Genomic DNA, 24,913 nt, shown 5'->3' with positions numbered 1-24,913 from the left:
TGAAAGAGAAGCAACAGCCACTTGTGATTATAGCTTCTCATGGCATGCTAGGACTTCATTTAGTGATCTGAATACTTTTTCTAAATTCAGTCCTTTTAAAGGTGCGTGCATCCAATCGTAGGGGAAACTCATTCATTCTACATAGTGCTATAAGACCTTATAAAACTAGCACCTTTCAGCACAACATATAATATTTGGTAGCTGTATATGGAGTTTAAGTAATTCGCACTCTGACACTGACGAAGAAACTTTAATTAAAATGGTAAGCAGGTTGCAGCACAATGAATGCATTTAGGATATTAAGCACTCCAAGGAAGTGGGGGTAGGGTAGAATGACATTACATTTTTATAAAGCAAATATAAGTTTGCTTAAATAGTTTCCTTACTATGTTCAAAGAAACCCAGCACATACTTGAACAGCTAAAGTAAGCATTTCAGTATCAACATAGCCTCTTTGGTTTAAACATACAAATTACAAGAAAGCAAAGTCAAGAAAAATAGAGATTATTACTAAAGATTTAAAAACTGATATTTAGAAAGAAAAGTGTACAATCCAAATGTGCCTATGGAGACACATACATGCACACACATATCCCCACAGCCAGCTGTAAATCAAGATAGCTGTAAACTTACCGGAGCAAATATCACCATACACATTTACCAAAGAATTGATAATCCAACTTCCCTCTCCTGAAAGAAAATAGAGGTTGTCTCATACTAAAAATAAAGCTTCTCTGTCCACAGCACCAGCCACTTGTCCCTCTTTTTATGAAGCAAAGGAGGAGAAGAAGAAAATCAATGCAGAGGGAAAGTGAGATGCTATACCAATCAGATAGCAGCTTCAGCCTCATTTGCAGAGAGATGGCAAAACGGTCATATTATTAGATGGTGACAACCCACAGCTGAGTACAGGAACCTGATACTCCCCTCTGGTGAACGCCGCCTGCTTGGTGGGGAGGTGGCTGCCACCATGGTGAGCTCCCACACTTGGCTCTTGGCTCACAACTGGAAGTGCAGGACTGCTTTGCACAAGCAGGCTGCATCACCAACAGAGGCACCATCTCCCCTTTACTCTGCCAGCCCCCTCCTCCTGCAGGCACAGTGCTTAAAAACAAACTAGGAGATTTTTTTAAAACCAGAATTTTATGTTTTAAGGGTATGGGGAAAAATGGTGGTTTTATAAAATCTTATGAATAGATTTGCATAGATTAAGTAAACGTCGATATGTTTGTTAAATAAATTGCCCTCATTTTAATGTAAATGCATAGATGTTATGCATAATCCCCATGTGGGAAATTCGTACACTGCCCATAAATAATCATTAAGGTGATGTACTGGAAGACAGGCTTTTAAGGCTCTGGCAACTGTAGAAGGGACAGATTACAACTTGGTTGCTGACTCGTCACAGGAGTGTTACTTAAAGACGTCTCCTGCAAAATCTCAAAATTAAAATGGTTTCAGAGGCTTAAGTGCGATCTGGATCTGCTTTTTCCTTCAAATAAACCTCTGGAGGAAGGAGTTCAGCTCGACTACTTCGCAGGGCTGAAATCACAGCACCTTGAGGCAATGTGTGTTGGGGGCATTTGTATCAAATTCTTGGAGAGGCTGCCACAGGTGACATGTTCTCACACTGGCATCCGGGACAATTCTTCCCCAAGGCAGATACCACAGCACAGGGAGAGGAAGTCTGTCTGCCTCTCCTTCCTGCCCCCTACTTTGGGTCCCCACTCAGTGCAGGAATGTTGAAATGCACATAGGCTGGCCACATTTTTTATACATATTAATTTGGAGTCATTTGAAGTCTTTTTTTGAGGTCCCTCTCTCTGTCTCTCTCTCTCACTTTCCTTCCTATCTCTGTCTCTTTGTATCTCTCTCTCCTTCTCTCTCTCTTTCATGCGTGCACACACACACACACACACACTCACTATCACTACCATACCACAGCCACCACCATCATCTCTCTTACTCCCTTTCTTCCTTTTCTCATACACACAGTAACAACTTGGTGCATAGGGGGAGGTTGGGTGACCAAACAAACCAACCAAAAAACCATAATGAGGAGTCAGGCAACTTGGGTTCTAGTCCTGGTCTCCCACTTACTAGTCATGTGGCCTGTGCCTAAGCCTTAGTTTCCCCTTTGTAAAATGGCTACACTTATACATCATAGAGCTGTGAGTGGGAAGGCGTGGGGAAGAAATGAACAATGGGCAAGGCAGTGCTTACCGACACTATACACCTGCAAACTGGGCTCAGGGAGTCCAGCTCCCTTTCTCCTCCATCTCTTTCGATCAGCTTGTTGCCTATGCCTGAGCTTTTGGGGGTGCTTACCAATTCTTCAAACTGTATATGCCCCATGGCCCCTTTGAAATTCTGATAGGAACCGTTTCCTCCCCACTCCCCTGTGGCCACCCCTCACCTGCTTATTGACAAATCTCTGCCCTTCAATGAGAGAAGTTACTCAGGGGAGTAAATTAAGCAAGTGAACACATCTGAAGCAGGGAAAAAAAGGCTTGGAATCACCAGGCATTTCAGTGAGCACTCAGTAAACATTTACAGAATAAATAAATGAAGGATTGACTGAAAGAATAGTGTCCCTGTGCTGAAGGCCACAGTTCCTCCAGGTGGCTGATAAGGGGCAGAGTTAGAGGAGGGTCGAAGAGGCGGCAGTTTCCAGCAATGCACCTGTAGGGTAGAACCATGCTTAACTGTTTCTTCACGGAGGCCAGTGAGTAATTCTCATTGGCTCTGAATATTAAGAGCCCCATTGCAAGTAAAAGGAAAAAAGTTCTGTCTTCTACATAATAATAGTGAACATTTCTTGAATATTTACTCCTTGCCAGGTGCTATTCTAAGTGGGTGTTTTTGGTATATCATTTTATTTGAACCTTACAAAACTACGAGTTACAATTTTTATTCCAGAGTATAGGTGAAAAAACCAAGACCCAAAGCGTTAAGTAACTTATCTGAAAGTACACAGTATACCTGGTAAAGCTAAAATTTGAGCCTAATTCTATGCCATTGTCTAAGCTATTAACCACTCTGCTTGGGATGCCACATGATGGCACTTATACTTTTATTTATTCAGTGTACAGTGTACGACAAATCCACATTTGGATGCATGGACCCTGCAGTAACTTCTCAGCTGTCCCCATTATGCAGATTTGCACCAGAGATTGGAACTTGCTGGTGTAGAAAGAGCCCAAGAGATCCATGCTCAGGCCCTGCTGGCTTCTGTATGGACTTGGGCACTTTAACATTTGGGAAGATAGGAGGTATGAGGCTCAGTCTTGGGTTTGCTAGCGGTTTGCTCTATGACCCTGGGTGTGTCCCAGAATTTGTCCACGTCTCTGTTTTTCTCAAGTTTAAATTGAAGGGTTTCTACTGAATTATCTCTAAAGGGCTTTCTGGGTCAACTTTCACTAAATAAGGTTCTAAGGCTAATAGGCAGATTCTAATCTGCTGGTTGGGTTAGCTCTTCCTGCCTCACATTTTTTTTCCAGATAGAGCATTAACATTTTCTAAGTCTCCCCTGCTACCACCCTTCGGTCACCTCTCTGTGGACCACTGCAACAGGCTCCCTTTAGGTCTCACTGCTTTCACTCTTACCCCTAGAAATCTCTATTACCCATGTTGAGCCATTTGAAGCATAAATTAGATCATATCATTCATCTGAGAAAAGTTCTTAAATAGTTGTCCAGTAAGTTTACAGTAGGTAAAACCCAAACCCTTTCCCATGCCTTTAAAGTGTTATGCAGTCTACCTCTCACCTATCCTTTCGTTTTATTTAATTTCAACCCTCTCCTTTCCTACTCTTCAGCCACACCCACCTTCTACGCCTTTGCACCAGCTCTTCTGTCTGCTTGGAACATACTTTCCTCAGATCTTTTCCTGCCCTCTCTTCCTTTGCCGTTCAATTGTTCTACTTTCTGTTTCTTAGAGGGTCTTTCTTCCCCAACCACCTAACTTAAAAACATCTTTCACTTTCTCCAGTAATTCCTCTTTCTAATTTTTGCACTTTATTGCCTGATACCTTCTTGCTTATTTATTTGTTCATTTATTATTGACTATCTCCATTTACTAAGACATCCACAAAAGCAGGAAGCTTGTTTGTTTTGCTTAATACCGTATCCTTGGTGTTTCAGAGAGTACCTGCCATATAGTAGGTGTTCAATAAAGACTTGGTGGATAAATGAATGAATGATGAAATCAGTGAATCAGCATGAGAACAATTTAGGTTTGAGATGGTGATAAAGAAACCTAATTTTTTCAAAGGAGTTTAGCCTTGAAATGCAGAACAGATGAATAAGGGCAATTGATTCATTCATAATAGCAGATATAGATTATTTTTACCTCTTCATTCAAAGAACATTCTGGAAAGGTTGCAAATTTCAGTGTCATATTGATTTAATTGGAAGCCATGTAAAAGATGGTGGAAAGCTCCTTTTGTCAACTATACTGATCAGTTGTGTTTTTTAGAAGCTTGCGTTCCCAGGGTTTTTTTCATCTAGGCCCACATAGAGCAGATGATTTTTTGATACTTGCCCATATATTTGTCATTAGAGAAATAATCTTGTCAGCTAGCCACTTAGACTGTCCTAACCTTCCAATTTCTCAGATAGCTCAGACAGTCGGCTACCACTCTCTATCATAGAATTGGAACTGACAAAAATAAAGCAATATGCCAATATTTGATAGTTCTTGTTTGAAAAATGATATTCACATTGTTGCTACTGCCTTTAAAATAACATTTATCCATTATTAGATTATCAGAAATAGAAGTACAGTGTTTTCTAAGTCAAGTATTTATAGAGAAGGTTAAGTAGATTAAAATAATCTGTGATTCTCTGAAAACCTCATTAGCAATGCTAATTTCTAATATGGTCAGAGCTTCAACTGTGATCTTTCAGTTGAACAATGGCCTTCAGACAACTTCAAAAGAATTTTTTTTCCTCTGAATGGAAAAGCTTCTCTCCCCTTTGGTGGACACACCTTCTGGTAAATGCAACAGTTCCTTTCCCTTATAGCTTCTATTTCTAAACATCTGGCCTCTCAAAAGGGGTCCTTTCAGGCCTGTCTGCTGGCCAGTGGAAGGCCTAGCTTTCTAAGCATTTAGCAAACACAGAGAGGAGAATTCCAGAGCCAGAGGATTTCTTCATTGCAGTGGGAGAAAGGAGGTAATCAAAGATAAGGCTACTTTGGCCATACTAATAAATGACCAAGAGAGTTAGCCAAGCCTCTTCCATTTTGCTTCAGGAGCAATTTCAGCTCTTTCAAGCTATAGCAGTGAGAGCACTTACATCCAATTCACTTACGGAACAACCTTGAAATCTTTAATGGTGCCTTCCTTTCTCTGACTGAGCACAGCTCCTAGCATGGGTAAAATGCAATTTATTGTCATGTGAGCAGGTATATAGAATCAGGGCAGAACTTCCTAGGCCTCTTATCTTTTATTTTCCTTGTAAGAGAAAGTTGTTTTCTCCAACACTGTCTCTATTCTTTTTCAAATACAAATGGGATAAAACAATATTAATATCACTCGAACATTTATTAGATCATTAGCTTTCCTCAGTAGGCTTCAAGTCTGTCTGAAAGAATTCTACACTGAAACTGGGAGGTGCAGTAGCTCAGGCATGTGGTCCTGGAGCACAAGGTAGGCAAGGCCGGGAGTTCGAGACCAGCCTAGGCAACATAGCAAGCACTCATCTATATAACAATAAAACATAATTTTATTAAAAAATTTCTACCCTGAAGCTGAAAGTAGAGGGAAAAGTTGTGGATGCAAGAAAAGCTAAGGAATATAGTGGAACAAGAGTGACAAAATTGTGATATTTGGGTGGAAATGTAGTCATGCTTGGGAGATAAAAGCAGAGAAAATGGTAGTTAAAATAGCAGGTAAAAATGTGCAAGACATATTTTCTGAAGACCATGAGTCTAAGCTCTTCAAAGACACAGTATCTTACTTATCTCTATATCCTCAGCCCAAAGCAAAGTGCCCAGCACAGAGTGGCCAAGCAATGGCTATTTGCTGAATGAGGGATAAATAGAATTATTTGGAGACAGAATATATATAGTTAAGCATGCTCCCCTTTAGGCAGACATTGTGCTGGAGAGCTTTTGTTTGTCCCTCTAGAGTCACTCTCCTGCCTAATCTGTGTCCCAGCAGGCTGAACTAATGGACCCCATCAATAAGCTCCCTTTCTTTGAGGTATCCTAATGGGAGGTGCTAATAATAAGAAACACTGCCAGGAAATTAGAGGGTGAGAGGAGACTGGGGTCAGGGTATTTATTCTCTTAGCCCCCCGATGGGTTCTGAAGTTGGCTATGTTCCTCTAGCGAAAGCCACAGGTGCTGTGAGGTTGCCCTCTCCATCCATACGGCTTCTTTCTCTTTCTTTCCTTCTTTTTCTTTCTTTCTCTCCCTCCCTCCCTACCCTTCCTTCCTCCCTTCCTTCCTTCCTCCCTCCCTCCTTCCTTCCTTCCCGTTTTCCTTTCTTCTTTCTTTCTCTCTCTCACTCTTCTTTCTCTGTCTCTCCTTCCTTCCTTCCCTTTTCTTTTTTGCTTAAACGTTGTTTACCTCTTTTCAATTTGCCCCTTCAAAAGACTCCCCTCAATCACTCTGTTTGAGTGTGCCAGCTATTTCCTGCCTGAAACCTGACTAACACAGACAGGTGGATTCTAGTTCCAGCTCTGTATATTACTACTTATGTGGTGTTGTCACTTGCCCTAGCCGATAAAATTGGGTGCTTGTAAGCGAATGCATACAAGGTGTTAAGTGCATACCAAGCATTTAACATCGAACAGTAATAAAGATGAGAGTGACACCCTTGGCCAGCTTGTTTGTTTGATAGAGATAATACTACATGCTCTTTTATTTTGTCTCTAGAGAAAAGAGCTCTTCATGTTTTAGAAAGAAAAGGGGCCAGGCACGGTGGCTCATGCCCGTAATCCCAGCACTCTGGGAGGCCAAGGTGGGCAGATAACTTCAGGTCAGGAGTTTGAGACCAGCCTGGCTAACACGATGAAACCCCATCTCTACTAAAAATACAGAAATTAGCCGGGTGTGGTGGCAGGTGCCTGTAATCCCAGCTACTCAGGAGGCTGAGGCAGGAGAATTGCTTGAACCTGGGAGGCGGAGGTTGCAGTGAGCTGAGATTGTGCCACTGCACTTCAGCCCGGGCAACAGAGCAAGATTCAGTCTCAAAAAGAAAGAAAGGAAAGGAAAAGGAAAAGGAAAGCCCCTACCCTGTTGAGAAAGATTTGACAGTCTTTCCCCGCTGGAATATCAGGGAGTATGGAAACGCCACTGAGGCACATGGCTTGAAGCAAAGAAAGACTTGTTGAAACTACTGGCATTTCTGAGTATTCAGAGTACATGGGTCAATCCACTCAGTCTATTGATCAGGTCCATGAAGAGTTGCTTCTTTTTGATGCTTGCTGGAGGGCTGTCCATGGATTCCTGGATGCCCATCCACAGGCCCTGGATCTCAGGCAATAATTCCAGATCTATTAAGTGCTTTCATTTCTGTCCTAATTAAATATTTCAAGCCAATGGAGAGGATGAGTCCCTTTAGAAACTCCCTAAATATCCCAAAAAGACTTTGACTCAGGAGACAAGGCAACTCAGGTTTTACATATCACAGCCAAAACCATCATTCTCAGCAAACTATTGCAAGGATAAAAAACCAAACACCGCATGTTCTCACTCATAGGTGGGAATTAAACAATGAGAACACATGGACACAGGAAGGGGAACATCACACACTGGGGCCTGTTGTGGGGTGCGGGGAGGGGGGAGGGATAGCATTAGGAGATATACCTAATGTTAAATAACAAGTTAATGGGTGCAGCACACCAGCATGGCACATGTATATATATGTAACAAACCTGCACGTTGTGCACATGTACCCTAAAACTTAAAGTATAATAATAAAAAAAACTCACCTGGGGGCTCACATCCTCAATAGGAAACAACAATTCTTAAATCCATGAGAAAGTTGTTAATCTTCTAAAGTAAAAGGGCAACCATTCATTCGCCTAAAAATTTCAGTTGTGCAATTGTTTATGGCATATGTGTTATATGCCATACACATGCCATGCGCCGTATCACTCTGTGGATACAGGGGTGAAACAGGTAAACATGGTCCCTGCTGAAAGGAACTTAGAATCTTTCTGAGTTACTGTGCAAGCCAGGAACTTACGTCCTGGTATATAAATAATGCTCAATACACATTGTTATATGAGTGAATACATAATACTGAATTACTCTGACATATTTCTTAATTATAAAGGTAAGTATATGAACATATTGGCCTAGACTTTCAATGTTCAAAAAGTAAAAGACAACCATCAAATATTTTGGTGAAATTCGTGTATATGTGAGAATATAGATGGTACATTCAAATAACCAAATCATCTCAGCCTACAATGTAATTACAGGCATAATATTTAATAGCTTAGTTTTTTAAGCTGAATGCCAGGAATTCCATGGAGATGCTCCAGGGCACACCATGAAGATGGGACGGTGTGCTAGGGGCAGCCAAAGGAACCAGGGTTCCACATCCCTTCTCTGCTTCAACCAGCCCACTCCGCTGTTTTCTCTATATCTCAGGTTTCTGAACAGGATTGCATTTGAACAAAGTGTTTTAGATCTTAAATGAAAAACTGTGGAGAACCACTGACGTAATGGAGAAGTTTGGCAGTTGTGATTTCCTATCATGGACCTAATTCCAATAATGGTGCTAATATTTATTTCTGGTTATTAGCCTAAGCACTGTTCATGGATTATGCCATTTGATTATCATTGAACCTGATCTACTAGAATCTATTGTTATCATCATTTTACAAACAAAAACGAGAAGGTTTAGTGTGGTTCAGTAAGTTGCCAAAGTCTGCCTAGATAGTAAGTATTTGAACAAAGGCTTGAACCTGGGTTGTCTGTTTCCAAAGCCCAGGTTATAAATCTCCACATTACCCAGTCTTGCGAATGTGCGCAAGTTTAGCGTATACAAGGTGGGAGATGGGCCTTTCCTCTCTGACAGTTGTTTAGAGGTTAAAACAATGTTGTATTTCAGTTGCATAATTTCTGGTGATTATATCTACTCTTCTGGTACAGGGGATTAAAAGTGGTCCCACCATAAACTGCTCAACAGTAGATTCACTCTTTCTGCAGTCTTGCATAGCACGCAATATTACACTGTTCATAGTAGGCACTACATAAGTCTTTGCTTATTATTAAAGAAGAGAAAATAAATGACTTTTCTGATGCCTATTTTCATAATTCTAGTCAAAAATAGCAGAGATACATCTGTTTGTTTTCCTTCTATTATTTTTTATAACAGGGAGAGCTCTATCAGCAAATTGATGGCTTAGGAGTTTGGCTGTTCCTAACACACATTTCTTAAAGCCTGGTATGGAACCAGTAGATGAATAGTTGTTGCTATGATTAAGGATTAAGACTTTATATCAGAAAGAATCCCTGAGGTCCAGTTTTTACAAGAATCTTGTTAGTAGTGTAATAAGAGTGAAAGAAGAAAAACATGGAAACCATTTTCAATAATCTTGCCCAGCACACTGAGATATGAATAGTAAATTCGATGAAGAGGTACGTGACTTTTTTGCTGATCATTTCCCCATGAAGTGGGGGTGTCATAGCCAACTGCGTGTATTGATGAGACTCTCTTAGACTTTCCAAACTTCCGTTTCTTCACCTGTAAAATGGGAATAACAATGCTGACGTATATAAATAATACATAGCTGAGGCTGATGGAAATTACAATGACACAAGTGAAATGTATTCTCTCTGCTAAAGCTACAGGCAAGATACATTTCACAATCAAACGCTTACAAAATGGCTTTCTGGTTTTTCTTTCCTTTTCAACAAATTGAGTTAAAAACCCCCTGCTAAACCAATATGCCTCCAGAACCCAGACCAAATTACAGCTCTTAATAAAATAAGGCGTGGGTAGGAAAGAGGATGAAAGTCTGTTTCTCCCCATGTAGTTTATGAAACGTAGAGTGTATAACATTTGAGTGTTTTCATGGAGCTCCAAAGAGCCTAGTCATGATCTGCTTGATTAGGATTCCATCTGAAAGCATTCTCCCCACTCTGCTCCCAGCTCCTGCCCCTCCAGTCTTAGGGATGTGTGTGGTGACGATGCCCTGCAGCAAAGGAACGGAGTTGGTCTAAAGGGATGTGGGGCATTATTTTAGTTGGAGTGCTTATAAAATATTTGTAAAAACCTCTCTCTTTTGATGAGTATGTCTTACGCCCGAGGTGTTTCTGCATCCCTATGGTATGAGGGTAATCCATTTAGCTGGCAAAATTTCTACAATTTTATTAACCAAAAAATCCCTCCTATCTGGGTGAGGCTTCTTATATTTCTAATTTACATCTTCCCAAACCCTCGGATTCAGGGCTGCAAGGGGAGGTGCTGCAGCCCTGGTATTCCATGGGGCAGTGGTGAAGCCACCATGAAGCAGCTCATGTGAAAGTACTTTGAGAAGCGAAGCGTGCAGTACTAAGTACAGTTATTGTTGGTTTCTGTGTTCAGTGTCCCCTCCATAAATATAAGACAGAACTATCTTTCCTCCAATAGTTGATTATGTATTACTGCAGGCCTGTTTAGAACAGTCCAAAATGCCATGTGAACTGTTCATTCTCACACAGAGAAAAACCAGTTTTCTTTCTTCAGCTGTGCCTCTATTTTTAAAATAGAATGTCTTACCAATGTCTTCCTTAAAATGTTAGTTCCTTCTGACACCATCCCCAAGTCTTTAAATGATACAAATTAAGAGAGTCAGTCTGAAGAACAGGACATTCTGATATTTCCAGAATGTCACTTATCTCGACTCTAGGAGCAACACTTTTCCTCTCATTTTGCTGAAAGTGTAAAGACAAAAACTCCCTGTAAGGGGCTGTAGCGCCACTTGTTCTGACACTAGTTAGAAAAGGAAAGTCAGCCTTAGACCCTGTTCAGAAAAAACTTCCACCCTTTCTGTTATAACACACAATGCTCTGTGATATGGATCCTGGGGAACAAAGCCACGTAGCAATGTGGTTCTCAGATTTGGCTGCCCATCAGAATCACCTGAGCAGCTTATAAAAGAACATGGATTATCAGTTCCAAACCCAGACCTCCTGAGTCAGAAGCCAGGAGGGTAGAGTACTTAGAAATCTGGAATTACCAACTCCCGCAGCTCCCTTTTCCCACAGGGAACTTGACAGGGAATCTTTGTACAGCACATGAAGTCAGTGATTACACTGAATGATCATGAACAAGGCCACCATAACTTGTCATACAAGGTGAGTTCCATGTTCAACACAAGCTCTGAGTAGGAAGGGGAGTCTCACCAAAGGTGAGAGAAGCTGCCTGCAGGCATCAGCTCCACAGTGTGGAAACAAGATCAGTGAGGCCTCAGGCCCATCTCTCCTTCTCCTACCTCTTTCTTGTCTGGGTCTGCCTCTTTCAGGGAGCATGCTGCCACACACCAGAACAAGAGGAGGGGCTAATCTAAAAACAGTAAGAGCAATGACAATGTTGAAATGTATGTGCCAGGCCCTTTCCTAAGCAATTCATAGGAATTAACTCATTTAATCCTCCTTAAAATACACTTAAATTTAAAAAAAGTCAAAAGCACACGGAAATACTCCTAGAACCATTTCTTAAAATCAGCTTTGATTCTGCTGTCTACCTGAAACCATCCCTAATCTTTTCCATGTCAGTTCATCAACACTGCTGCCCTGTGTACCACCAGAAGGCTTAAACAGTGCTGTCTTGGGGTTGCCCGTCCTGGAGAATGTCCTCCTGAGAGACAAGGACATAAATGCAAGTAGTTTATTTGGGAGATGACTCCAGAAAAGAGAGTGGGGAATTGAGACAGGCAAATGAAGGGAGCTGATAAAGAATGCATCCATGAGCAGGTGCCTGTGGTAGGCAACTGGGGCTACCTCATTGGGGTGCTCTGGAAGATAGTATGAACATGCTTCAGAGGTATTATAGGAAGTGCAGGAAGCAGGTGAATTTATCCTCCAACTCCTTTCTCGTATTGGCTCCTGCAAGCAGCAAATTCCCTGCCTGTCTGGGCTATCCCTCTTCACAGCCTGAAGCCCTCAGTTAGAGAGAACTGGCCTACAGATAGAATGCTGAAGGCCTGCGTGATGAGTTCTGCAGGTTTAGGTGCATGGCCTTAACAGTGCCTGCTGCAATGCACACAGGTGCTTTGGAAAGGTCTAAGTCACGAACAGGGAAGAAAAAAAAAAAGAAAAGGGAAACTATGACTTTTTTTAAATGAGGACTCCACGGAAAGATTGTGTTGGTTTTGGCTGTACTTCTCAGTGATTTTTTTTTCTTTTTGTTTATTGGTTTTGTTTTTAATGGGCCTGATGATTTGTGTAACAGTTCACACTTTTTCTTTTCTTTGTAGCCACGTGCTTTCAAGCCTCTGCCCTTGGTTTATGCTGTTCTCTCCACATAGCATGCTTTGCTTCTCTTCTTGGCCAACCATGACTCTGCTTTTCCTTCAAAAGACCAGATAAATTACCACTTCCATCCTTTTTAGTTTTTTCTCATGTATAACCCTTATTTCATCCTGTGTCACAGTTAGCCATCTTCATGTTTGTCTCTTCTTTTAACCCAATATTTTGCAAGTGAGAGGTGATAAATATATAACCATTGAATGAATGGACAGACCTAATCTAAATAATGAGATCTCAAGCTTCTTACTTGTAACACCCGCTTTAACTTCAATACCTGGGCACTTGATTGTGGAAGAAATATTTCACTTCCCCTTGCACATTTTCAAAATTCTGTTAGGTCATTCAATGCTATTGATTTCTAGTGTTTTCTTCTCTGTCCTTCCTATCAGGGCAAATTCCACATCACTATTCGATTGAAATGAGACCTCAAATATATCTTATTAGTGAGGTAGCACCAGTGAGTTTATAAGTCCACTAGGTTAATGAGCCAACATTAAATACAGATAAAGAAATAGAGAAGTGTTGTTGGCTCTGCTGCCCAGGAAGCAACAGCTTCACAAATCATCTTCCGGTTCTAGAAGCAAATGTCCATATCTCAGTCTGCTGAAAGGCCACTTTCCCTGTGGGGGATTCATGATTAGGTTTGTGAACTCCTACTCATCCTTCAAAACCCAGCTTGGTTGTCACCCCCTCTGTGAAGAGGAAAAGAGGAAAGAAGCTGATATTCATGGAACAATTACTCTTCCAGCTACTGCCTGTGACACTTTACTTGTGTCATTTTATTTTATTCTCCCATCAGCACTGCAAGGTAGAAGTTATCCCCATTCTTCAGAAAGAAAAAAAAAAATGGAGCTAAGCAAAAATCCAGCAAATAAGTGATGAAAATAAGCTCCGAAGCTAGGTCTCTCAGATTGCACAGTGTTATACTTTCTGTTAGTGTAGATTGCCTTCCACATCGTCTATATAATACACTTTTTTGAGTACATATGGCCTCACCCTGTGTCATAATAAATCCTCGACAAAACATCTGTTGGTTGGATATTATCAACCACATTTTACAGGGATGCAAAGGTCTAGGAGGTGCTTTTCTTCCTCCATCTTCTGTACTTCCACACTGGCTGATCTGTTTCAGTTATACTACTTGTCTTAAGACTTCACAATTATGTACACCTATTTCTATCTTCCAAACAAGAACACAATTTCCATGAGGATAAGGTTTTGTGTGTGTGTGTGTGTGTGTGTGTGTGTGTGTGTGTGTATTCTCAGTGTAGGAGTGAATGAATGAAACTGTGGAATGAACAAACTCACTTATACCCTAAAATAAAATGTAAAGATATGTTAATGCTTTGAAAAAGTCTTTAATTTATTTGAAAAACTGACCTTTGACAAAATAAGGTTATGGAATATTTAATGTCCTAAGTACAATTAGTCCACATTGGATGCATTTTATTTATTCACTCAGGTCATGCATATCTGTACCTCCCTCACATCTGGCAACGTGCCAAAGTTTCAGATTCCCAACAACCTAGCTCTTGTCTATGTTTTGATATAGGCAAGAACCAAGAAAAAAAAATCAGATAAAGGATATGTCACCAAGCCTTTCACACACTAATAACCATGTACCCTGCTCAGATGAGAGGCTCCCTGGTCCTTACCAGAGCCTAATTCCTCTTCCTTGACAAATAGTCCTAATAAGGTTGGTTTTTCTAAGTTGACAGCATGTTAGAAGAAGCCAAGTAAAACGGAACAAACTGTCAGAAGAAGGCACACTTAGAGCCCCATGGGAACAAGAGAGAGCACAAAAACAATGAAGGAGCATAAAGAAGAACTTGAAAGCATGGCATTCTCAGAATATTTTATGTAAGGGCAAAGAAACCCTGCTCTGCTTCACAGGTTCTGAGGATGTGGTTGCATTCTGGCAAAGAACAATGTTGTCAAAAAACTCTTAAAATGTTTTCCATCAACTCTATTTTAAAACACAAGGATGTCAACAAGTTATACATTTAACTAATAATTTCTATTTAAAATAGTTAGTCTTTTTTAAAACAACCTGAAAGTTTGGTTCTTAAATGACACAACTTTGACTATCAGAAATCATGTCTATTAAGGAAGAATTGTTCCCTAGGGATTCCAAAGACTGCTAAAATGTTGCAGTCCTAAGACGGTGCCAGTCCTGGTAATATACAGAGTGAGCAGAAGTGCTAAGAATAATTGGGTATCTCATGACTAAATTCTACTTGAGATCCACAGCCATTGGATATATTTTGGAGACCTATTTAACTTTAGTAGTTTGAGGCTCTTTCCATTGTTACCCACCTACATGCTCTACAGAGAAGAAGGCTGTACTGGTTTATGATATGCAAATTATTGATGCAGTCCTTTCAGCATAGTAATGTAGTTGTTGATCTTACGCTTGCTGTGGCTCCTCTTACTGTTTTTTGCTCTCAAACATTGTGACACTGACAGGATTATAACCACCTATGTGAAATAATAAAGATACGAAGAAAAAAGAAACATCTTTCACAGTCCTAACTTGCCAACACATCGGTTCTCTGCATCTTCCGTATGCCTTCTAGTTCTTGTTCATGTGTGTAGCCTATTGATTGAACAAAATGACCCTATTATTCCTTTTCCTGTGTCCACACTCATTCTATGTGACTTTGTGGCTTTTCTTATGCAAGAAATAGAGTTGATTTTCTCACTCCTTGAATCTGGAGTCACCTCATATCTTTCTCTGGCCAACAGCACACGGCAGAAGTGAAATCGTGCACATTCTGAGCCTAGGTCTCAAGCTGCCTTGCAGTCCCCACTCTCTTGGAACTTTTCCAAGTCATCATGGGAATAAGCCTAGGCTAGCCTGCTGGATGACACTGAAGAGACACGTGATCTATCATCCCATTGCTCCAGCCAATAGCCAGTTGGCCACTAGACATGTCAGCAAGGCTGTCTGTCCTAACCTAGACCAGTCAGTATCTGGCTGACCCAAATGCTGACACCCAACAAGCCCAGCTGATCAGCAGAACCACTTGTTTTCCCATAGACAAATGAGCAATAATAAATGCCTGTTATTTTAAGCATTGAGTTTTACATGATTTATTATGCAGCAATAGTTGATAAAACACGCATACATGTAGTTGACCTAGTCATATTCATACTGTAAATCATGCTTTTAATAGCTATCTTATGTTTCATACAGCAAACATACGATAATATTTCCCCAAGTTGGGGATATTTAATTAGTCTACAATATAAACAGCACATGTTATTGATCTCCTAACAATGATTTCAAATCCTGAATTTTCTGATCATGAATTCTGTGGCTTTGGCCAACAACTTAGCCTCAATACACCTGCTTTTTAAAATCTGTGAAATGATAATAATGACTCTTTGAGATTTCATTTTTAATAATCAAGATGATACATAACAGTCTAGTGTCTGAACACAGTGTAGTTAATCAACAAATGGAAGATCTCATGTAAACAATGCTGCAATTCGTTTAATTCCCAACTATGAAGTTGTTGGTTCAAAGATAAGGACAATAAAAAAGATAAGGAAATTAAATGAGCAGACAGAAAATACATTTTTAAAAAAACCAGTGCTTAGAGGTAATTACTGACTTATTCAGTTTCCAGTTCTGGAGTTGAGAGGCACTGAAGGAATCATTATTCTCCCACAGTATACTTGGCTTGGACCTTGGAAATCAGAAATCATCACTCTGGTGGTTATTAAACAAGAGTGTGTGGTGAGAACTTGGAGAACTGTATGAGAAAGAGCTAATGAACTTGTTTAATATGCAGGTTCTCAAGCCACATATCCAGAGATTCTGATCCAGTAGATCTGGGTTTGAGCCCAAGAATCTCTGTATGCTCTGAGCTCCCCTCTAGGGGATTAATCAGAATCTACCAGTTTGGAGAACCACTGCCTTATTTCCACCCACTCCTCCATTGTGGAGGGAGACCAAAGGCCAAGAAGGGTTAAATAACAAGCTTCCGTCTCCTCAGAGACAACCAGTGGCTGAGCTGGGGCATGAGGGCCCTGCCCTTTGGATTTCTGAGCAGTGGTTCCGTGTGGCTTACCTGAGCTATCCTGAGTTCATCAAAGGACAGAAGTCTGCTGAGACCCTTGTTCTAAGTATGTACTTTTCTTCCCAAGGCCAGTCTCTCTCTCATCCTAGTTGATACATACTTTATACACCGGGGAAATGATTACTGTGAATACATTATTTATTCTTTACTGAGAACTTGTCCTTTGAGCTGTAACCAAAGTAACTGACTTTCAGACAAGTTGAAATATGCCAAGGAATAGTTTGTCTTGTATATCAATATATAGCTCAGTGTTGGCTTTCAAAAAAAAAAGCAATAAATAAAATCAATGTTAACATATTATTTTACATTTTATTGTCTCCTTGGGGCTTTGTAATACTTTTTTTTTTTTTTTAAGATAAAGAACTTGCCATTTTATGGCCAGCTCATGCTTTCAAATAAGTAGCTTGAGACCGGTTGGTCTTCCAAGTTTGAATTTTAGGAGGACACTCTTCTGTCATGTCATTTCTTGAAGAAATGCAGCTGTCAGTATGGATATACCCAAGAAGCATATTTATTCTGGTAAAACTAGAAGGCTCGACATAGTTTTAAGAGTTATTTTAAAATTATTTTAAATTAATTTTGAAGATGAATTCAAACGCAAAGCAACTTAAATTATTTGCTGAGACAAAAAAAAAAAAGAATTCTGTCACCAGAACTGCCCTGCAGTGGAAAAACTTTAGCAGTTTTTTTTTTCTTTTAGTTTCTTTATTGATAGGCACAACAGCTTAAAGAAATCAAATGGACTGGATGCCAAAAGCAACTTTGTGACCCCCTATCAGAGGAAGTCAAGACCAGTGAGAAATTGGTGCAGACCAAAGGAGGTGACCTCTAGTTACCTTTGAATGATTAACACATCATTATCGTATTAAAATCCCCTCTGCTAAGTGAAGATCACCGCCATTTTGTGTACCTGCAATATATGGAGAAGCACGTTCATGAATTGCACCTACCACTTGGAACTCCACCCTATACATGCCTGCATCCCTTCCCCTACGTTCAACTCCTTAAAACTCCCATACCCCCCATTGCCTGGGAAGAGGTGCCTTTAGATCATGAGCTCCCCTTCTTTGGCCACTGAATAAAACCTGATTGCCTTTCTAATTTGACATTCTTTCTTTGTGGCTGACATAAAGTAGGGAAAGAATGCCGGTTACAGTTCCAGCCCAAGTCAACTGTGTGCAGAGTCTTGAGCTTCATGTGCCTAATTAGTGAAAGTAATTTGTGGTACAATGATTAAAAGAATAATGTTTGAGAAGACAAGGGTTTGAATGCTTCCCCACTTACAGGCACATAATCTTGGAAAATGACTCAGCTTCTCTAAGCTTTATCATCTTCATCCACATAATGGGCATACTTACAGCACACTTTTATTAAACACTTATTATATGCTAGGACATTTTTAAAAGTGTATTTCTGGCCAGGCATGGTGGCTCATGCCTGTAATTCCAGCACTTTGGGAGGCCGAGGCGGGTGGATCACAAGGTCAGGAGTTCAAGACCAGCCTGGCCAATATGGTGAAACCCCATTTCTACTAAAAATGCAAAAAAAATTAGCTGGGCATGGTGGCACATGTCTGTAATCCCAGCTACTCAGGAGGCTGAGGCAGGAGAATTACTTGAACCCGGGAGGCAGAGGTTGCAGTGAGCAGAGATTGTGCCACTGCACTCCAGCCTGGGTGACAGAGTGAGACTTTGTCTCACTAAAAAAAAAAAAAAAAAGTCTATTTCCATAAGTTCATTTAATATTTATAATAATTCCATGAATAAGTGTTATTTTTATCCCTGTTTCACATATTTGAATACTGCGGTTCAGAGAGATTAAGTAACCTGCCTAAGGTCACACAGATAGTAACGGATGAAGACTGAATTTGAACCTAGGCAGGCAGATCCCAGAGCCTAAGAATTCAATGAAAATAGTCCTTGTCAAGAGCTTGGAAGTGTGCTTATAATGAGAGCTCAGAAATGGTATCTTAATATTGTTATTGGAGAAGAGCACCTTGAATCTCATTCCTACATGAGGAGTTCTCTCCTGAGACTATAAACCACCTTCATATCATTGTTTACCATTAATCATTTGTAGCATGTATACCCATACTAACAAATTAACCTATACCTCCCCTATCTCTTTTCAGTCTCTTTAAGTAATGTCTATTATTGTCTGAAAAACACAAAAACTATACAGAATAAAGTTTACTGTATACCACCAATCAGTTGACTACTCTTTGGGTGGAGAGTTTATCCTTATAGTGTTTTCTCTTTGCACATGAATATTTGCTCATTTCCCCCCAAAACGTGGATTACTCTGTAAATAGGGTTTAATCCTGCTTTTCCTCCCTGATGTTTATATCATGAGCATTTTTCCATCTCATGCACTATTGCGTGAAAACAGGATTTTTGTGATGGCACGATATTTCATTTTAAAGATAAAATGGAGAGAGGTAAGGGCAGCAGGAAGACCACCCTTTCCCCTCCTCCCCGCTAACAGGATGGATCTAATGTGATTGGGATTGGGCACGTATACTAGGAAGAAGGATCATTGTGCTAAAAAAATTTACACACAAGGGTTGTACTTTCTCTTCCTTAATTTAGTCGAGGAAAGATTACTGCCTTTGTACGAAGCTTTTCATTTGTGTCCTTCCCTCTCACTGAATAGTGGTGTAATGAAGATATTTTGGTCCGAACTTATGAAGAGTGGTAAGGAAAATTCACCTAAGAATAAAGAGAATAAAGTCCAGTACAACTTACTAATAGCTCCCCACCCTCCAAAGTGCCCCATATTATCAAAGGGATTGTTGATATTGTGTACATTTTGGTGTGTGCTAACAGAGTGATTGCAAACCAAAGCTTGTTTATTTTTTTTAATTAGCAAGGTTTAAAGATACTATGGTTTTCTTACCTAATAATCAAAACAAACACATTTGATATATATATAATAATACAATAACTACAGTAAAATGGAAACAATAAGTAATTGTTATTGAGCCTTTACTATGTGCTAAAAGCTTTATGCATTCTTATTTAATGTCTCAATCATTCTCCAAGGTAGAGATTGTTCTCATTTTACAAAAGAGGAAATGGAAGCTGAAGTAGTTCCAAAGGTGTCGTGGGCATGGGTGGAGGGGCCAGGATTTCAGTATAGACTGGCCTACCTTCAAAATAGTATTTTCCTACATGACACCCCACCAAGATGTTTTCTTTGAACTGTAGGTGATGATTTTTTCAAAAAAATAAGCTCTTTATTTTAAAATAGCTTCAGATTTACAGAAAAGTTGCAAGAATATAACAGAGAGTTTCCATATACCTTGCACCCAGCTTCCTTTATTTTTGACATTACTAGGGTACATTTGACACAACTAATGAACTAACATTGATACGTTATTACGAACTTCAGCTCATAATTTATTCTGAGTTTCTTAGTTTTTAACCTAATGTGCCTTTTCTGTTTTAGAATCTTACTCAAGATACCACGTTACATTTATTCATGATGTCTCTTTAGACTGTGAGTTTCTCAGATTTTCCTTGTTTTTAATGACCTTGACATTTTGAAGAGAACTGGTAAAGTATTTTAGAGAATGTCTCTCACTTTGGATTTTTCTGATGTTATTCTCATATTTAGACAAGGGTTATTTATAGGTGATAATTTAAAAACAAAATAAAGTGAAACTTTATGTAACTGCCAAACCAGCCCAAACTGGCCCTACACTGCTGGTAACAGAATGTTGCATTGGCTTATAGGCATTAACAGAGCCAAGACTGCAAGTGATACAGCCCAGGCGTGTGTAACAGAAACAGCTTTGACCTCTAACAACATCGAGAACCGATGACTCCTCCTCATGGAACTAAGAAGATGGGACATGACCAGAACCTGTTGGAATATGACCACCGGCACTCTTTCAAAGCAAGGGATCTGTTGGCCAGGAAGATCTGGGACTAAAATCTGCCTCAACATGCCTTACTGTAAGTGGTCAAATTTGAAGACCTCCAACTGGACCTTGCCAAGCCAACATTTGTAAATCCATTCTCTTGTCATCCAACCCCTTAATACTTGCCTCAGGCAAATACTTGCACTCCCAAGTGAGGGAGACTGATTTGAGTCCTTCTCCTGTCTCCTAGCTGGCCAGCCTTGTAATAAAGCCTTTCTTTTCTCAAAAGCTGGTGCCATAGTATTAGCTTCTATGTGTGTGGGGCAGGGAGTCCATTTGCTGTATAACAGTCACTCAATATTTACCACCAGCATGAACAAACACTAATGTTTTCCATACTTGCTTCTGAATCTTTTAAATGAAAAAAAAGATGATGAAACTGAGCTCCCTTTTAGGTCTGTCTCCAATTTTATTCCCTTTCCTCCCAAAGTCATGAATTTGTATTTTTTCTCACCCATGTTGTTATGCACATGTGTTACATATGTTTTTCAATAAATAGCATGCAGCAATATTTTGCACTTTTATTCCATAGATGTTATCATAATGAACAATCGATCTGCAATGTGTTTTTCTAGACATTAGATTTTTAAGATCTATGTTGATATATACAGACCGCTTTATTCACTTTTAACTCCTGAATGGTGTTTCCTTTTATGAATATGTCATGTTTATTCATTTGTCTAATGATGGACATTTAAGTTGTTTTCAATTTTTGTTCTTGCAACAATAGACAATGAGTATCCTTGTATTTATTCTTGGTGGAAATGGGTGAGTTTCTCTGCAATATCTATATAGCAGTGAAATTTGGGGGTATTGAAAATATAGCCATATTCATCTTTTTTTCTAGGTATGACCAAAACCATCTGTAGTTTACACACTCCTGCCCCAGCACTGTATGTATTTCCATTATGTCCCATCATTGCTTATACTTGGTACTTTTAGACTTTCAATATTTTGCCAATGTGATGGGCGAAAATGTTTTTATTTAATTTATGACTTTATTGAGGCATAACTGATATATAACAAACTGCATATATTTAAAGGGTACAATTTGATGAATTTTGAGAAATGCATATACCTATGAAACCAGCACCACAATTGAGATATTGAATATTTCCGTCACCTCTAAAAGTTTCCTTGTGCCTCTTTGCAATTCATTTCTTTCTCAATTTTTTTTTCACTCAATGCACTGTAGACGTTGATCATCTTGTTCTTAAAATAGTATTTTTTTCATGTGTCTACATGATGAAACAATGAAAAACGAAAAGCAATTGACATTTCCATTGTATTAGGGAAAAGGTCCCATTTTAAAACGAAGGGAGAACACATTGCAATGTAGAAAGTAGTCAAGAACGCTGATAAAATAAGACTGACTTATTTACATCTTTCCCTCAACTTCTGACCCTGGGTGTGGTAAACAGGAGACGGCCTCAAGTTTCCCACCCCTTGGTGTACAAACCCTGTGTAATTTCCTCACCCAAAAGTGAATGGAAACTGTAAAAATAATGACACAACACTCACTGATTAGCCTACATTATGTGGCAAAGGGGAAGAGTTCTTACAATATGTAATTAACATCCCTAATCAGTTGACTTTAAGTTAATCAAAAGAGAGGCTATCCCAAATGGGCCTGGTATAATATATGAGCTCTTTAAAAGAGGTTCTAAAAATTAGAAACAGAAGCCACAAAGATCTGAAAAAGCAGGCAAGCTGTCCTGGTAGCCTGGAAGAACCAAACTGCCACGTGTGAAGAGGGCCCTGTGGCAGAGAAGGGCAAGTGCCTGTAGGGGTTTGGGGCCTCAATCCTCCAGTTGTAAAGAACTGAATTCTGCCAACAACCAAAGAGCTTGCAAGAGGACCTAAAGCCTCAGATGAGATTGCAGCCCTGATTTCAGTCTGAGCAGAGTGCCTGGGTAACTCTTGCCCCATGGAAACTAGGAGAAAATAAATGTGCGTTGTTTTAAGTCTCTAAGCTCAAGGTAATTTAACATGGAACAATTGGAAATGAATACACAAGGCAACAACCGATCTGTTTTCTTTTAATATAGATTAATTTGCATTTTCTAGATTTTTTAAACAAATGAAATAATATTATATATATATTTTTAGTCTGAATTTTCTCACTCGGCATAATGATTTTTGAGATTCATCCATCTTATTGTTTATCAGAGCTTAGTTTTTTTTTTTTTCAGTGTATGGATATACTATATTTTGTCTATATATTTATCTGTTAATTAACAGTTGGTGGTTTCCAGTTTTTTGGCTATTACAAATAAAATTGCAAATCTTTGTGTGGACATATGTTTTTATTTCTCTTATTTTAATTTGATGTTTCCTGATTACTAGTAAAGTTAATTATCTTTTCATATTGTGTTACCTACCTGAGCATCCTCTCCTGTGAATTGCCTCTTAGAAGCTGGGCACAGTGGCTCATGCCTGTAAACCCAGCACTTTTGGAGGCCGAAACGGGAGAATCACTTGAGCCCAGGAGTTTGAGACCATTCCTGGGCAGCATAGGGAGACTCCATCTCTACAAGAAAATTTAAAAATTAGCTGGGCATGGTGGTATGTGCCTGTAGTTACAGCTAGTTGGAAGGCTGAGGTGGAAAGATTGCTTGAGTCTGGGAGGTTGAGGCTGCAGTGAGCCATGATCACGCCACTGCACTCCAGCCTGGGAGGCAGCAAGACCCTGACTCAAAAAATTAATTAATTAAATTAAAAAATTGCTGCTTAGTATCTTCTGCCCATTTTTCTATTTGTATTTTTTCTCACTGATTTATAAGTTCTTTAAACATTCTGAATACAACTCCTTTGCCCATTATAAATGTTGAAAGTATCTTTTCCCAGTTGACTATTGTCTTTGTTATCCTTCATCATAAAAAAATTTAAATTTTAATAAAACCTAACTTTATCTTTAAAAAAAAAACATTTGCTTTTATTACTTGTTTTAAGAAATTCCTCCTAGAGCTGAAATTATAAAGATATTTTCCATTTTTAAATTATAGTTTCAGAGTTTTGTTTTTCACATTTAGGTCTTTAATTCTTTGGAGTTTATTTTTGTATAGGGGAAGGTAGGAATACAATTCTTTTTCTGTAAAGAAAGATAATTTCTCAAGTCTACATATCAAATAGCTCATCATTTCTCCACTGATTTGCAGTTTCAGATACAGCAATTTCCATATATGCTTACATCTATTTTCCAGCTTTTTGTTCTGATGCACTGGTGTATTTGATTACTACTATACCAATACCTTGCTGTTTTAATTATAATATCCTTGCTATAAGCCTCATATATATTATAACATTGCCCTCTCTTTTGTCTTCTCTCTCAGAATTATCTCAGCCTTTCCTGTATTTTATGCCTTTAGATTAAGTTGAAAATAAATTTACCAGGATACCTGAAATATTTGGTACATTTTTCATTAAAATGTAATTGAATTTATAGACTAATTGGGGGAAAATTTGCATCTTTACAATATTGAATCTTCTCATCCATGATCATGTTATATGATGCCATTTTTCTTGTTTTGTTTTTCAAGGCATAAATAACATTTTACATATGTTTCCTATAAAGATCTTGTACTTTGTTAGATTTACTGCTAGGTAGATATGGTCTGAACATTTTATGCAAATCATCATAGCCATTTCCCTATGAAGGTTATAATGTGAAAAAACTGGAATCTTCACCTAATAGACTACTTTCAACAAAGAAAATATTCATAGTCCTAGTATTGCTTATGAGCTGATGTCTAAAATGATATGTTCTCTGTTCTGTGTTAAGAAAGAAGAGCCCTTATTGATCCTCCACATGAGAGCTTCACATGCCTTTCATGGAAAATCACCTTCTGCAGTCTGTGCTTAAGATATCAGTAGTCTCTAACTTCCCCGACCCACTTCATGGGGCAACTGCTACACAGCTCCTGATCATATTGCAATTGGGTAATGCGGGGGACCATGGTTGCTAGATTTTTTAGTTTTTCAAGAAAAGCTGACAATCCAGATTTTTATATAAAATCTTCTTACCTTTAAATATTAGTAAATTTTAAAAAAAAACACCTTATTTTATGTGGGACAAACTAAGCAGGCCTTAGACCTGATACGACATGAGGGCTGTCTGTGTTCAATCTTTGGGGTAGCTCTGTCACCAACAACTTCCAGTTCAGCTTCTTTCCCTTAGACCACAACCCTTTGCCCAAGAGGGACATGCTTTCCAACTCTACGTATTTGGTATCACAGAGTGTGAACTGTAAGGGATATTAGAGTTTGTCTGGTCCTAGTTCAGTTTTGATGGCTATAGGAGTTTTGAGGCTGGGGCAGGGAGGCAACTAGTCTGGCTTCACACAGTGACCTAAAGGCAAGGCTAGGCCTAGGACTCAGGTGGGCTGAGTCCACATCCAGGGGGTTTGCCATCACCTACACCGCCTGATTACTT

General features: G+C 39.3%; 1 protein-coding gene across 2 annotated transcripts in view; it reads right to left on the bottom strand.

The window, feature by feature from the left end:
- SYNPR (synaptoporin) overlaps nt 1-24,913 on the bottom strand; it is a 342,443-nt gene that overhangs the window by 173,113 nt on the left and 144,417 nt on the right. The window contains exon 1 of one of the 2 annotated variants that reach the window (XM_032149417.2): nt 634-792. The exons of the other annotated variant lie outside the window; for it this stretch is intronic. Coding sequence (XP_032005308.1) covers nt 634-657 — 24 coding nt within the window. The 5' untranslated portion in view covers nt 658-792. Of the gene's footprint in view, nt 1-633; nt 793-24,913 lie in introns of those variants that run through there. 2 annotated transcript variants of the gene reach the window in all.

This window comes from Hylobates moloch, unplaced genomic scaffold (assembly GCF_009828535.3).
Source record: "Hylobates moloch isolate HMO894 unplaced genomic scaffold, HMol_V3 SCAFFOLD_4, whole genome shotgun sequence".
In the NCBI taxonomy this organism is placed as follows: Eukaryota; Metazoa; Chordata; class Mammalia; order Primates; family Hylobatidae; genus Hylobates; species Hylobates moloch.
This window is presented reverse-complemented; position numbering and strand designations above follow the sequence as displayed.